Source organism: Enoplosus armatus, chromosome 11 (assembly GCF_043641665.1).
Source record: "Enoplosus armatus isolate fEnoArm2 chromosome 11, fEnoArm2.hap1, whole genome shotgun sequence".
In the NCBI taxonomy this organism is placed as follows: domain Eukaryota; kingdom Metazoa; phylum Chordata; class Actinopteri; order Centrarchiformes; family Enoplosidae; genus Enoplosus; species Enoplosus armatus.
Genome location: NC_092190.1, coordinates 11,337,250 through 11,353,927, shown reverse-complemented (window position 1 = coordinate 11,353,927; position 16,678 = coordinate 11,337,250). Strand labels below are relative to the sequence as shown.

At 41.0% G+C, this 16,678-nt stretch overlaps 3 protein-coding genes across 3 annotated transcripts; all 3 read left to right on the top strand.

Annotated features, from left to right (window-relative positions):
* Positions 1–259: 259 nt before the first annotated feature.
* On the top strand, positions 260–3,716 carry tlr7 (toll-like receptor 7). The gene is made up of 2 exons (XM_070914076.1): positions 260–274; positions 576–3,716. The coding sequence occupies exons 1-2, from the start codon at positions 260–262 to the stop codon at positions 3,714–3,716; spliced, it is 3,156 nt and encodes a 1,051-aa protein (XP_070770177.1).
* Positions 3,717–4,938: 1,222 nt separating this feature from the next.
* Positions 4,939–8,031, top strand: LOC139292044 (toll-like receptor 8). The gene has a single exon (XM_070914176.1). The coding sequence runs from the start codon at positions 4,960–4,962 to the stop codon at positions 8,029–8,031; it is 3,072 nt and encodes a 1,023-aa protein (XP_070770277.1). The 5' UTR covers positions 4,939–4,959.
* Positions 8,032–8,965: 934 nt separating this feature from the next.
* Positions 8,966–10,274, top strand: tmsb4x (thymosin beta 4 X-linked). The gene is made up of 3 exons (XM_070914179.1): positions 8,966–9,025; positions 9,684–9,796; positions 9,886–10,274. Exons 2-3 carry the CDS (start codon positions 9,697–9,699, stop codon positions 9,909–9,911), a joined length of 126 nt encoding a protein of 41 aa, XP_070770280.1. The 5' UTR covers positions 8,966–9,025; positions 9,684–9,696; the 3' UTR covers positions 9,912–10,274.
* Positions 10,275–16,678: the final 6,404 nt, after the last annotated feature.

Sequence of the window (16,678 nt, the reverse complement as noted above, 5' to 3'; positions counted from 1 at the left end):
TTCATAGTAATTGTAGCATAAATCACATGTTTGCACCATTATATAACAAACAGCAATCAGTTGAGATTTGGAGTATGGTTTGTGACAATAGGGAAGTGATGCTGGATAATTATACACATAATGGGCTAACCCAGCCACCTGTTAGTTTCATCTCACCATCTTAGAACTCATCATCATCGTGTTACACTTCTTTCAGTACTCGAGCCAACTTGACAACAGAGCTTGTAGCAGGACCTCTTTTCAGTCTCTCACATGAACAATGTTCTTCCACCTGGTGAGTGTCAGTTATTCTTATTCATATACTGTATAGTATTATTGTAAGTAGTGAAATGGCAGGATGGCTTTGATCAGAAGGGCTGTGAACTACATGGAGAGGTGAAAAATGAAACACTAGCTTGTACCAGTTCCTACCAGTTCCTAGAAGCATATCCTGTACATGCCTTACTCAAAATGTTGATTTTAGCATGTGATTCTGCTTGATAAGTGCATTATGTGTGTTTTCTTAGCAATGTCACTGTACAATTAGGTTTCCACCTGCACACATTTCCCAGTGAACCGCCTGTGTTTCTGTACAGGTGTGTGGGGCACTGCTGGGCTGCTGTCTCTCCATATCAACAGCTAGCATTTCTTACCCAAAAACTCTGCCATGTGATGTTAGTGAGGCCAACAACGGCAGTGTGGTGAAGGTGGACTGCACTGAGAGAAAACTCAAAGATATCCCCCCTGGCATCCCCAGAGACACTACCAATCTGACGCTCACCATCAACCATATCCCTTCATTAAACTCCACCTCCTTTCATGGTCTGGAGAACCTGACTGAGATTGACATGAGGTGCAACTGCGTGCCCATCAAAATCGGCCCCAAGGACCGCATATGCACTGCCAGTGTGACAATAGAGGACAATACCTTTACCAGCCTGAGGAATCTGCGAGCACTGTATCTAGATGGCAATCAGCTGAACAGTATACCTAAAGGCCTGCCTTCAAATCTGATCCTGCTGAGTTTGGAAGTGAATCACATTTATAATATTTCTAAAGCAAACCTCTCTGAGATCAGAAATGTTGAGATGCTTTACCTCAGTCAAAACTGCTATTATCGTAACCCATGTAATTTTTCCTATGACATTGAGGATGGTGCATTTTTACAGCTTAACAATTTAACATTGTTATGTCTTAAGTCAAATAACTTATCCTTTATTCCACACCAACTACCCACAAGTCTGAAGGAGTTGTATCTCTACAACAATAACATTCAAAAAGTCACTGATGAGGATTTCAAAAACCTGACGAACCTTGAGATTTTAGATATTAGCGGAAACTGTCCTCGATGCTACAATGCTCCTTTCCCGTGCATCCCGTGCCCAAATAATTCGCCACTTAACATCAGCAAGACAGCTTTTAAAATGTTGACAAAACTAAAGACGCTCCGCCTGCACAGTAACTCTCTGACATTTGTGCCAGCCGAGTGGTTTGCCAGCACGACAGAGCTGAGAGTGCTTGATCTCTCATCAAACTTTTTAGCAAAAGAGATAGGAGTCACCACCTTCCCACATTTCCTGGGCAAACTGGAAGAGCTGGACCTTTCATTTAACTACGAGCTTCAGAAGTACCCTCAAACACTGAGACTGAGCTGCAGTTTCTCCTCCCTCAAATCCCTTAGAATTCTCAGACTAAAGGGCTTTGTGTTTCAGCAGCTAAAGCTAGAGAGCATTGCTCCTTTAAAACATCTCACACACTTGGAGGTTGTAGATCTGGGAACAAACTTCATTAAAATGACCAACCTTAGTATTCTGATGGAATTAAAAAGCTTTAAAATAATCAGTCTATCTGACAACAAGATATCTTCCCCCTCTGACGGCCAGGATGCTGTTGGTTTCTCTGGGGGAGAGCCCTTGCACTGGTCTCCCATGTCGGGTTCTGCTCCGTACCAAAGTAAGGAAGTGAGAGAGATTCATTACTTCAGATATGATGAATATGCACGCAGCTGCAAATACAAAGATAAAGAACTTGGAGTTGTCACATCCTTTGTCAAAAGGCAATGCAGTCAGTTTGGAAAAACCCTGGACGTGAGCAGAAACAACATATTCTTCTTGCATTCAAGGTTTTTAAATCTTGAAGAGCTGAGGTGCCTCAATCTGTCTGGGAATGCAATGAGCCAAAGTCTGAATGGCTCCGAATTTACCTATCTGACTAATTTACAATATCTGGACTTCTCTTCAAATCGCTTGGACCTGCTCTACTCCACTGCATTTCAAGAGCTGAAAAATCTGGTCATCTTGGATATAAGTAACAACAACCATTATTTTGAGTCAGAGGGCTTGACTCACATGCTTAATTTCACTAAAAATTTAAAGAATCTCAAGATACTGCTGATGAACAGCAACAAGATCTCTACTTCCACTAACAGAGAGCTGGAGAGTCAGTCTCTAGAGAGGTTAGAGTTCAGAGATAACCGGTTAGATATGTTGTGGAGAGATGGGGACATCAGATATGTCAATTACTTCAAGAAATTACTTAATCTGACTGTCCTCGACATCTCTTATAACAACCTCAATTTCATTCCACAGGATGTGTTCAGTGGACTGCCAGACAAACTGTCTGAGCTCTACATCAAAAACAACAAACTAACACACTTTGACTGGGAGTACCTACAACTTCTACGTTCTTTGCAAGTCTTAGATCTCAGTGGCAACAGCTTAACTGATGTTCCACCCATACTGTCGAACTGTACCCCATCTCTCAAGAAGCTCATTTTACATAAAAACCAAATCCTTAAACTCACACCAGATTTCCTCAAGGATGCCTACATTTTAAAATATTTGGATCTCAGTTTTAACTACATACAGCACATTGACAAATCTAGCTTTCCAGATGATGTTGTAAGTCAGATGGACATGCTGCTTCTGCACAAAAACAGTTTCCTGTGCACTTGCAATGCCACTTGGTTTATCAAATGGCTCAACAGGACCACAGTGACCATCCCCAGGCTGGCCACAGATGTCACCTGTGCCACTCCGGCGGCACAAAAAGATCATCCCATGATCTCAGTGGACCTGCTGGCCTGCCAACACCCCTACCTGTCCATCATCCTCTACACTCTCATGACTTCCCTCGTCCTCAGCTTCATCACCCTGTCCATCTCTAGTCATCTCTTCCTGTGGGACGTCTGGTACATCTACCACTTCTGCAGGGCCAAGCTCAAAGGCTATAACCGCCTGTACTCCCAGAGCTCAGTCTACGATGCCTTTGTGATATATGACAAGGAGGATCCTGAGGTGTCAGAGTGGGTGATGAAGGAGATGTGCACTCATCTGGAGGACCGCGGAGACCGCCGCCTGACGCTGTGTCTCGAGGAACGGGACTGGATTCCTGGATGCCCCCTGATCGACAACCTCTCCCAGAGCATCCACAAGAGCAAGAGGACCGTGTTCATTCTCACCGGCAAATACATTAAAAGTGGCAACTTCAAGACAGCTTTCTACATGGCCAACCAAAGGCTAATGGATGAAAAAAATGATGTTATCGTACTGATCTTCTTGGAGAAAGTGCCTTGCAATTCAAAGTACCTTAGATTAAGGAAGAGACTGTATAAGCGGTCTGTGCTGGAGTGGCCAACAAACCCTCAAGCCCAGCCATACTTCTGGTTCAGCCTGAGAAGTGTATTAGCAACGGAAAGTCACAAACAATACAACAATCTCTTCAAAGAGACACTGTAAATTGAACAATATGCTGTAATACTTAATTCCTTCTTTAATTTTAGGTTGTTGAATGTATATGAATTATAATGTGTGAACATCTCATTTAAATGTAAGAAAAAGAAAATGATTGTAATATTAATGAATTGTGTGCTGATTTTAGATTCCCTGTTTACTCTCTCATTAGGCAACTGGCTGGCACTCTTCGCCATCTCCACATTTTCATTTTGTTTTGTTTGAGATGGCAAAGGAACCGCCAACACATCCTACAACAGGGAAGTGAAACAGAAGTACTTCTTCAATGCAGATGCTAATTCTGTCTTGTGATGAGTACCAGCCAGATGGTTGCTTTTATGATTGACTTTATGTTTGAGCAACAGGGAGATTTTTTTAATGTGTGCTTTTAAAGATGAACAACACAGAGATGAAGTAGGACATTTGTGACACACAAGACAGGCATAGTTTTGTTTTAGTTAAGATTGCAAAGTGCCAGAGAGTCACCTGTTTTCAAGGATAATAAGGAATCAATAAGGAATATAATAAGGAATACAATACATTGACAATGGTGAGTTTTATTGAGTTTCATGGTACTTTTTAAAGCTTTGCTATATGCATAGCAGAGAATAGACTTATCTAACTAAACATTTTACTAATCAGAATTTTCATCAGCATGTGTCATTTACCTGTATGTGCTTTTTATAGTATAGTAATACTCGGACTAACTGTGTATACTTTTATTTGACTCTGAAAACGAATTGATAACTGCATTTGTGATAATGGAGTGTTCTGCAGTGAATACAGTACATTAAAGTTTACTCACAACTGTGTGGAAAATACAATATCATGTCATCTTTATTCTATCAGTATTACCTTACATATTTAGACAGTAATGGTTAACAGAATTCATAATTCTGACAAAATATGGAAGCATTTATTCCACTTAGAAATTGATATTGATATTTAATTTACAGACTACTGCCACCTGCTGGAGACAGGTGGTACCATTCTGAAAAGCAGTTTTCAATACTTAAAGGATAGTTTCAAAACCTGTTTCAGGGTTCATATGGGCACCTGACTATTGCTTTAAGACATAAAAAAACTGTGAACCTATCCTTTAACACAACACAAAATGTATGATGTAATTTGTTATGATTACTGATGATATATAGTCTGTTTACACAGTATGTTTATGATGATATTGTATAAGTCCAAGTTACTTAATTTGACTCATTTTATTGTTTATCTACAGAGCGTCACATATTGGATGCACTTGCTGCTGCTCTGTCTGTGTTGCCATTATGAGATCCAGCATGCTGCATGTAAACCTGCGTGGATGTCATCGCAGTTCCCTTGCGATGTCACACCCTACAATACCTCTGAGGTGCTATTTGACTGTAAAGGGCGTCATCTGCACAGAGTACCTGATGGGATTACTAGCAATGCAACTGAGCTTAATTTATCAGAAAATTACATTAAGAATATTTCAGTTAATTCATTTTCTAACCTGGTGAATCTGACTCTACTCAATCTCAGCTGGGCGAACAAGAACAACGAAGTGATCATTGCTGCGAATGCTTTCAAAAATCTGACAAAACTGCACGAACTGAGACTGACTGGTAATTGTCTGAAAGAAATTCCCGCCAATCTCCCTCTCAGTGTGGAGATCCTTGAGCTAAATAAAAACAAGATTTTGTTGTTGGATAACAGCAGCCTGGCTGGCTTAACAAACATGACACAATTACAGTTATCCAAAAACTGCTACTTCTGGAATCCTTGTGGGCAATCTGTTAAGATTATGGACGGCAGTTTTGCACCTATGACCAACCTGCAGGCTCTGGACTTGTCATTTAACAACTTAACTGAAGTTCCCAAAGGATTACCCCAAACATTATGCACGTTAAAGCTGGGTTCTAACAAAATACAGTACATATCTGAAGATGATTTGCTTAGGCTACAAAATCTAAAAGTCCTAAAAATACAAGGGAACTGTCCGAGATGTGAAAATTCTCCTCGTCCCTGTGTTCCTTGTCCAAAGGGTTCTCTCGGCATCCATCCCAATGCATTTCACGGTCTGACACAGCTTGAGTCACTGAGCCTGGGAGGGAACTCACTGAAACACCTGAGTCACTCCTGGTTTGAGAGGCTGAGCAAGCTTAAAGAATTGTTCCTGTCATTTAACTTCTTACTAAAAACATTTACTGAGGAGGCAACTTTTCTAAGTTGCCTTCCCAGCCTAGAAAAAATGGATATCTCTTTCAACTATGAATCCAAGATCTATCCTGCGACATTAAATCTCTCCACAGAGTTTTCAAAGCTCGAGTCACTTAAAACTTTGCATATGCAGGGTTTGATCTTCCAGAATATTGGACAAGGCACGCTCAGACCTCTGTACAAACTCAGTAATCTGTCTGCATTGAATTTAGGGACTAACTTTATTATTCACTTTAATTCCACCATATTCAGCCAATTCTCCCATCTGAAAATGATATACCTCGCAGAAAACAGGCTGTCTCCCACTCCAGAGAAACATCCCCCGCATCCAAGTGAGGGATACAATCAGAGGATGGACCTTTCTATTTCACCGCTCATAAAACCCCATCCAAAAGATTCTGCTTATGAGATAACGCACAGCCTTATCAAGCAAGAGTGCTTTGACTCTGGACGAGTGCTAATCCTCAGCTCAAATAATCTGTTCTTCATTTCTCCAGAGCAATTCGAGGGTTATGGAGATATTGCATGTCTCAACCTCTCAGGAAATGGATTTTCAGCGGCACTTAATGGATCAGAGTTCTCCTTGCTGCCTAATCTGATATACCTGGACTTGTCATTCAATAAGATTGATCTGGCCTATAACAACGCCTTCAATGAACTAAAGAAATTGCAAGTATTAGACCTCAGTCACAATTCCCACTACTTTAAAGCATTCGGGATAACGCATAATTTAAATTTTACCAAAAATCTGCCTGCCCTGAGAGTGCTGAATATGAGTCATAACTCAATTTCCTCATTAACAACAAAACACGTGTACAGCAAATCATTGACAGAACTTCGGTTTATGAATAACAATCTTGGGACTCTTTGGAAAGAAAGGGATGGCTCCTATAAGATGATTTTTACTAATCTTGCCAATTTGACAATTTTAGATATATCCCATAACAACATTGCAAAGATTCCAGAGGAGGTTTATGAATATTTGCCACGTAACCTCACCATACTACGCATAAGTAACAATGCACTTACTGATTTTAAATGGGACAAACTTAAGTGTTTCAATCAACTTCAAATTTTGGACCTGAGCTTCAATTCTTTACCTAATGTGACAGGTATAAACTCAAGCGTCATCCACACTTTGACTTTCCTTGACCTGAGTCACAATAACATTTTCCACTTAGACAATGGGTTTCTAAATGGTGCAAAAAGCCTCAAGACTCTTGGCCTTAGCCATAACAAACTGGCTATCATCAATCAATCCACCTTCCAGCTGAGACCTGAAAATCAGATTGAGACTTTGTTCTTGCAGAGAAACCCGTTCCAGTGTACCTGTGATTCATTTAATTTCATAATATGGATTGAAAACACTGACATTAAGATCCCTAGACTGACCACTGAGGTGACATGTGACATGCCAGCAAACCAGAAGGGTCGAGTCCTGATATACTTTGACATTAACCAGTGTGTCAATGACAGTCTGGCGTTCTTGATCTACATTCTCACATATTCCTTCATTTTGGTTTTTATGTTTGCGGCAACAGTAGCTCACTTATTTTACTGGGATGCTTCCTACGTCCTACACTATATGAAAGCTAAACTGAGGGGATACAGATCCTTGGACTCACCGGACGGTGTTTATGATGTCTTTGTGACTTATGACACCAGAGATCCACATGTCTCTGAGTGGGTGATGAGCAATCTGCGAGTGAAACTGGAAGAGGAGGGAGAGAAGCATCTTCCCTTGTGTCTCGAGGAGAGGGATTGGTCCCCTGGAGTCCCGCTGGTAGATAACCTCACTCAGAGCATCCAATACAGTCGCAAGACCCTGTTTGTCTTAACAGAGGGCTACGTTAAGACTGGGGTTTTCAAGATGGCGATGTATCTGGCCCACCAAAGACTGCTTGATGAAAACGTGGACGTGATCGTGCTGCTGATGCTGGAGCCCGTCCTGCAGCACTCTCACTTCCTGCGCCTGAGGAGGAGGCTGTGTGGGAAAAGTGTTGTGGAGTGGCCGAGGACACCTGCTGCGGAGCCCTGGTTTTGGCAAAACCTGAGGAATGTGGTCAGAGTAGACAATCAGGTGATGTACAACAAGACTTACTCAAAGTACTTCACCAGTAACTGAAGCAATGCTCAGGATAAAGAGCAACTGAGTGGGAATGATTTATAACTTTACTATGTGGACGATAATATCTGTTTTGAAACTATTGTTCTGTATCAACACTGTTGTGGTCCTACACAACTTTTATCACTCTGCCTGGGGCTTAATAGAAGACAAATAAAAACATTATTTCATAATTGTTTGCTGATACAGTTAAAATGATAGTGAGTGTAATTTGTGTGTAAATATTACAGTATATTAATAAATATAAATCCATTTCAACATGTAAATATTTTAGTTATCTGGTCTCCATCCAACATAGAAAATATGTGAGGTCAAAACTTCTACCAACAAAATGGCAATTAATTGTGAGAACAAAACATTCTCGTTTATTGTGTTTATAATAAAGTGTTTGTTGCTAGATTGTCTGGACTAAATTATTAGAGAATAAAAGCATAAACCGGTCGAGATTTGCACAACAAAAACTCTCACAAATGATGTAAATTCTGAATCCACACTGGACATGTCTGACATACAGCATACATACAGGTCCCCATCTACACCCATTGCATTACGTCCTGGTTATACTTTGTTTGCCCGCACGGTGTCGTCCCTGGCACAGTTTTAAAGACGCTGTGTGCAAGTTAAACTTAAACCAGTTAGCTCATTGTCTCGCTCATACATCACTTTACTCCTACATCTTGTTCGCTTTGTGGCATGAACAAACACCTCGAGCCGCCATGATGATGATGAAGACGCCTTCTTTATTTTTTCCTCCAATAATTCCACAGACCCGGATACATTTTAAATATGGTGAAGTGACATCCAGCGTTTGGTTCTTACCACTCTTAAAGCAAAAACATATTAATACAAAAACAGGCTTTGGAGACAGTGGGCGTGACGCCACAGGCTCATTTGCATACTGCGCAGTATTTATTGTGTGATTGACTGCGATGCCTTCACTCTGCTCCTGCGCCATCCCGACGTGCATCCCGTCTTGTCGCTGGCTAAAACCCTGGTGAGTGTGCGTCTGTGTTTATTTGATCGTGTGCTAGTTATGTCGAGCCTGCTTTCACTTTAACCTTGCTGTTCAGTGATTTAGTCACGGTTTTGGAGGGGTTTTTTTGTCTTACGTTTCTCCTCATCAGTCTCACAGTATCCTGCCTCAACATCAAACGGTGTCAGCTGCGCAGGATGTGTTCAAAGCTACTGGAATTAGTCAAAACATACCTGAAGTCCTACCTGTCTAAACAAAAGTTAAAGTGACTGAGGAGTACAACTTAACATTGTTGCATTGTAGTCTATGAAACTAAACAAGCGCTGCATGCGGTGTCAGTTACTCGGATAATATCTATTTAGCTCAATACGTTAAACCCCAACATGTAGTGTGCTCTGCCTGTTTGAGTCGGTGATTGTTCAGACGGTTTTGCCACAGTTGAAAGCATCAGCTCATCTAGACGACTTAAAAGGGCGGTGGTCCCTCAGCTGCACACGCTCACTGACTGACACAAAGCTTTTCTCAGGAACTAAGACAAACGCACATGCGGCGTTTTTGTTTTTTTGTGTGCATAAGTTTCATGTAAATAGCCCTTCAAGCTTTATTAATCGTGCCCTATAATCGGCGCCCTCATGCTCAGGTGTTTTCTGATTGAACTCACTGGTTTCTTGTCTTTTAGAGTCTCTGCAGACATGGCTGACAAACCTGACGTCAATGAAGTCACAACCTTTGACAAGACCAAGCTGAAGAAGACCGAGACTCAAGAGAAAAACACACTGCCAACCAAAGAAAGTAAGTGCTGTACCTAAATAGCCTTCCAATGCAAAAACACTTAGTTGCTGTGGCGAACTAATGATGCAAACTTCCTTTTCCTCTCACAGCCATCGAACAGGAGAAGTCGTCATGAAGACCAGCCCTCCTGTGCACTGTACATTCCACACGCCTCGCCCTTTTCCAACATGTTTTCCAAGTTGAAATACTTGCTAATTGAAGAAAACAAGGGCTGTACAACCTCACACCACTTGTCTAGCTGTCCCTCTGTACAGGAAGTGGCTTGATGTCAGCATGGGGTCCTGGTCATCTGTTGCTGTGGCTACATCCAATGTGGCTGAAGAGCAGGTGTGTCATGACACAACTGAGGGACCTACACTTTGAGTTGTAGCCCTACTCTGGCCACTTGTGAATTCTCACAAAGCAAGCTGTGTTTTGTTTTTTGTAAATCTGGAATGCACAAGTTTGTCACATATGCAAAATAAAAAATGTAAATTGACTTTAATGTGTCTTTGTGGCTTTACAATGTAGGCTTTTTCACATGTGCTCCGCCCACCTTGTGCTGAGAACCATTTTTGAGTAACAAACTGGCTTTTAATCAAGCAGCTATGACTGCATGGGAGCCCTTTGTAGGCGTTGCATTTGTTTTTATACCAGTGAAGTTACCAATTGACCTAAAAAGCGATGACTTGTCACTGCTAAAGCGTGCTCCATTTTTAAACTATGCTGAAAGCACAAGTTGAGGTTTTGGCTTTTTTGAATTTAAAAAAAAAAAAAAAATTGCTCTTAATGTTCATCTAGACATCTTAACCCTAAATTGAATACAAGATGTTAATGGCAATCCTGGATTTGTTCATGAAATAATGCACAGGATTGAGACTTTAAGATGCACAACCTGTAATGTAAAACAGTGATTATTTTCATGAGTATGTTGCTGTATTTGCAGCTAATGTCTATCACACCACACATGACTAATGCCTGCCAAAGCATTTGCTCATGTCCTGGAATGACTAGATTGCTAAAGATAACTAAAATCTTAAACTGTTTCTGTAACTGTTTTTTAACTCTAGAAGCAAACCTATCCTCTGCATCATGCTTAGGAGACAACCTTACACCCAGCCTCACTTTGAATCAGACAAACTTTGCAGTCCTGTCTAATCCTGTACCGTACGCTCAAAAGTTCCTTCCTTGCAGCTGCATCAGGCCCATGTTCAGCCAACCCTGAGCAGGAACACACCCCGCCCCACTCTGCCTCTAGCTGTAGCTACAGCAGCTTCCCACTGTTAAACTGCAAAGAGGCAATTATTGAGAATTTCTCTTGCCTGATAAGACGGGTCACATCTTGTCAGGGGTTGGATTAGGCTTTAGTGTGTGTGTCACAGGAAGGAATGGATCAATTCAATTGACTTTTTGATGTCCAGTTAGATTTTAATCAGCAGCTGCAGCATTCAGAATGTCTTCAAAATAAATGCTGTGGTATAACACAGTCTAAACCTTGTGGTAGGTTATATGTGTGCTCATATATTTAACAGACAGGAGCACTATATTTTTTTGCTGACAACAAATTAGCCCATTCAGGATTGTGATCATTACATAGCGTCGTTGAGCTTTGAGTTAAAGGAAGCCTTGGTCTGACCTCTTTGAATGTGTAAACCACAGCATTGACAAGGTCACAATGTTTGGAGGACGTCACTAAGAAAAAGAACCATTAAATTATCTTTTTAAAGAAGGGAAAAAAGAGAACCTGTTCTACCTCGTTCTGATGCATAGGGACGACAGCTGTATCTTGTGGGGGGAGAGAGAGAGAGAAAGAGGGAGGGGAGAGAGATTACGTAACGGCAATGTGTCTATAGACCATAACAGCTGTGCTGTAACAATAACAATAAGTCTGCTGAGGGATTGGCACAAGTTCATATTCATTCTCTTTCCCATGAGGCTGCATTTAATCTGAAGTCATTTTTAGTATGGGAAAAAGGACATGTTAGTTATTTTTATTTGCCCTTTTAAGAAGCACCAAAAGGCCACAACATTTATACTCTTACACACATCTGTGGTGCAGCCCTCCCCTCCCCTCCTCTCTTAAGTCCTCTACCATCCTTATGTGCAGTCTGGCCACACAACAGCTCCTCAGTGTCCTCTAACAATGTGTGCTTTGGGGAAAACAGCAGCCAATACTACACATTACAATACACTGCTATCTCGTGTTACACTTTCTCAACACTTTGTTAAACTGATGAATGATATATTAAGCCTCAGACAGATTTATCCTGACAACCTTACAACGTGAACGCAGCTCAAGTTTTCAGCATCTTGCTCAAGGACACTTGAAGGGAAAGATCAGCCCTCTTGGGTGGGGAGAGAAGAGCATTAATATAAATATTTACTGTATTATACTGAGTGACCTGTTTTTACTAATGCTGTTTATGCGGTTCTGAACTGATAACGGTCCATGAAAAGGGATGCAAATGACACTGAAATGACACTAAGGGCTGATTGTGGTGAACTTGGCTTGAGGCACCAAGAGGCCATCTGCCAGTGTTGTGACGGGCACCCTCTGGACCGGCTGTGGCTCGGACTGACTGCAGCCCACTACGAAGAACACAGATGCCTCTGAGACGGCCCGTGGCTACATACGTAATGTGCTTTGAGAATGAAGCCACACTGGGAATGCTTCTCTCCCAAAGGGGCTCATACTGTATATCAACAACCACATTGTACTGAAATAAATAACTTGTGAACTGATATACGGTGTGACATGCGTTATGGTGCACCATGAACGAGCTGGTATATGTCAGGATCCTACATCAAATCTCCCTGTATATAGAACATAGTATGAGGAGGGTTTAACGGTTATGAAAGACTGTAGCTATGTTTAAGATTAGATGAGTTGCACTCGATGTGATTGATGTAATTTGTGCAATCTGGATTGAAATTACAGTGGCCGAGTGTTTCAATAATTAATCAAATAATCATAAAGTTACAAACAATGAGTCACAATGTCTGAAACGGTGTGAAGCATTGTGAGAAGATGATCAAGTCCTTCTCACACTTTAAGACATTACATGCAAATAAACTGACAACCAATCAGTATCTGATTTTAAAAAAAACAGTACAATACACAAAATTAAAACGCAATAAAACATCCCTTAATAATAGCAGCAAATTCATGTAACACCATACCCTGACATCATCTTTTCTTTGACAGAAAATATTACAGGGGCAAAAACAAGGCTTACTCCTACAGGTTATTATTTTTACATGCAGGAGGAAGTGACAGGACCTCACAGCTGCTGGCAGCAGCAACACAGTAAAACTCATCTCTGTGTTTCTGCTCCTTCCTCAGCCTAAAACCAGAATACCGGGTCCATCTTCCTTGCGCTCTGTTTCCATGGTAGCAGACAGGAGATTTGTAGCTTTCCACATATTTTCACATGATCAGAGAGACTGCACAGTTGTTCAGAGCTTTAAATCATCCAAGGAATTGTTGACTAGTATCGCTAAATCGGTGCAAGGAGTAGTGATTTGAGAAATGAGCATGAGAAACTCAAGTCTTCAGGGTTTGGTTCCCACTGTGCAGGTCAACAGAATACTTGACACTCTTGACCCCCTCTGGAAAAATTGTTGAAATTGTCTACCTGCCCAAGCATGGTTTTCATGTTTAGGCACAGCACAAATGTTGTTGAGCAAATACCTCTAATGGAAAGCCTAATGCATTCCATTACATTCCAGATACAGCATGCTCATTACAGCCAGCCAGTAGTTTATTGTTGTGTATGCCACCAGTTAAAATGTTCACATGTTTTTGGCAGATCTTTGTTTTGAATATGTAAAAGGAAAACAAGGATTTTCAGGAACTATGCTTGTTGACGCCATACGGGAGAAAGTTTCCATCTGTATCACTTTGCATGGAAAAGGAAAAGCTTTCTCTGAGCACTAAGTTTCTCTTGAGTTTAGTTTAGTTATTGTTATGTTGGTTTTTTTCTGGCAGATTCAATCCACAGGGACACTTCTGTTCCTTGTAAATATAACAGAAGACATCTAAATAATTAAACTATTTATTTAGGAGTCAATCCAAAACCAATTCTAATAGGACCAAATGGGTGTGTCTAGTTATCTGTTTTGTCGCTGGCATAGAATAACAGAATAATCCCAAATATTCACAGATACATTATGAAGAGGAACATTATGGGATGTTATTGACAGTACTGTCAAACTATATATCAGAAATTATTATGAACATAGCTCAATCACAGTACAGAAGCAGAAAAAACTACTTTAATAAGGCCATAGTTTATCAAATACACACTTAGATGGATTCATGGTGTTGAATATAATTTACAATCATAAAGTCTGCCAGTGTATTTGATGTATATGAGAAAAGCTTATTCGGAGCTAGCTGAAGCTGGGCCAAAAATGTTCATTCATCTGTAAAGGGAGGCTCGGCGTCTTTATGTGAGTCCACCGAGGAAAGGACAATTCATCTTTGTCTTCATTATCATACCCACGGTGGGAAAAAGCAGTGCAGCTATTGTGTGATAGGTAGACACAAAAGCTGAGGGTGTGAGCTGGCCAATCCAGTGACACACCATAATGGTTGCTATGTGTGACAAAGAAACGTGCCTTGTGCTATACTTGGGATTTGTAGCAGAGGGGAGCTATCTATCTATCGATCTATCTATCTGGCTGACAAACTGATCACATAGCAGAGACACACAATTATCTATTTGAGTGCAGATTTTGATGGGACTGTCTGGAAAAGCTAAACAGCTATTTAAAATTTAAGACAGATATATGAAACCTCACTAACAGAGCAAATACAAAGGCAGAGCAAATACAAAGACAGAGTTGCCTGACCTGTTTCTTATTCTCCGAGGGCTGTTCACCTTTAGTTAGAGTAATGAAAGGCAAATCCCAATTTAGCAGTGAATGCACCTTGCATTTATGGCGTCAGTCCTACAGACTTACATAGAAAGGGTGGCAGCCATGTGCAGGTTATTGCTTATGTGCCTTCATGTGAAACACAGGTACTTCCTCAGTAAAGCAGATGAAGCCGACTGAGGAAAGATTGGATGCACCATAATGTGAACCATAAAAGCTCATCACAATTCTCATATATATTTTATATACTCATAGATAGTATACTTTATATACGCATAGATATTTTGCCAGATGTGAATTGTTCACAAAAACAACAAAATTATCTAACATGCCAACTAAGACTCATCAACATCATATGTGAAACGCAGACAAACTGCACTGAAGGAGAGGAACAAGTAAAGCTGGTGAAACTAACCTATACAGGCGGGCGAATAGCCAGGATTTTACATTCATCGAGCACAACCCGTTCTACCTAATATATGTTTGAGCAGCCGTAAAAAAAACCTCAAAACATAGAAATTAAAACATTATTTATTGATGTAGCTGTTTTATCTCCCTTAATTGTGGTGTAAATGTCGTTTCAAAGCTTCTTTACAGTGCCAGGTGTGTAACTAATTTCTTATTTCAGAACATTTGAAGAGAATAGCTAGCTCTGGGATGTGAACACACAGCTATGCTGCAGGGTAGAGCTCAACAATCATACAAGGCAGTGAGAAAAGTTACTGGGGCAGTTACACACGGCAACCTAATTCCAAGAAGGAAGAGCCTACTACTCCTTTGGCTTGCTGGACTAGATTTGCAATGTGATTAGCTAGGCAGATGTGACCTGAGTGCACTGACTGAGATGCAGTGTAGTGTGATTCAATGTGACATGTGCATGCAACCTTTCAGCTACAAGAGTCACCCTGGTGAGCTCAGTGGCTCACCAGCTGTGAGCCTGGCAACCCAAAGGCCCCCCTTCAGAGCCAACGTCCGCATGTGCTTACAGTATATGTGTATGCACGGGGAGATCACATAGTTACACGCTGTAAGTTCAGTGCCACAAACTGCGTCACACACTGCACCTGAAGAATACCGAGAACAAGGTGAGGGTTTGAGCTAGCATGATAACACTGATCAGTCTCAGACAAAGAGACAGAAAGTGAGAAGGAAAAAGCGTGAAGTGAGACACCAGTGTGCATGCGTTTAAAGGAGGGAGATAGGGACTGTGTGGCAGTAATCATGTGATGTAAGCACTAGGAGTGAGTGTTTTAGGTCGTTGGGCGGAAACAACGGGAGAAAATGCAGAGCTGGGACAAGCTGTCAGTTGAGCAAAATATCTAACCAAGAGTGAGAAGAGAGATTCATAGAGAAACAGACTCTTCAGATGAGCATTCAAGTGATATGTATATATCAGGAAAGTGACTGATTGTTATCACATTGTTATACAAAACTACAATCGGTACTGTGATAAATCTGCATATTGAGTATCTTTAACTTTCTAACTGGGAAGCAAACACAGAGATGCAGAAATATTTTGACCAACCCTTTGTTCACCACTTTAGGTTATGTGGTTGATGCTTTCTCACAGTCACAAGTTTAATCTGGGGGTCGTATGCATTGCAGGAAACAAAGTACTTTCCTTTTGAGCTAAGTGCCTCTATATGTAGAGTTTGAAGCAGGGACCAGAATGCCATATTAAGTCAGACCTCTACCTTCCTGAAGAAAGCACCTCTGTGATAGTTAACCACTTGGATTGACACTGACAAATAAAATGACAATCCAGTTTTGTTTTTGTTTTTTTTGTCGCTCTCAGACAGCGTCTTAGTTATCACATGAAAGATTTCTGGCAATATTTTCCATGAATAATAGGACAGGGCATTAATATGTCATTGTTGACATGGACACAAAGAAGCAAAGCTCCACTAATGATGTTGCCCTCTTGTCTAGTCCTGTTGGCTTGTGTACATCCTCATACTAGAGCAGGATAATGCTCTTGACAAATCCTCAGAGCTCCGTAATGTGTCAACTTCTCCTCCTCCCACT

Bases quoted from the DNA above. Each gene is read 5' to 3' on its own strand.
- tmsb4x (XM_070914179.1), top strand. From the start codon at position 9,697: ATGGCTGACAAACCTGACGTCAATGAAGTCACAACCTTTGACAAGACC. The intron at 9,797-9,885 runs GTAAGTGCTGTA...TTCCTCTCACAG, and splicing joins CACACTGCCAACCAAAGAAA to CCATCGAACAGGAGAAGTCG.
- LOC139292044 (XM_070914176.1), top strand. From the start codon at position 4,960: ATGCACTTGCTGCTGCTCTGTCTGTGTTGCCATTATGAGATCCAGCAT.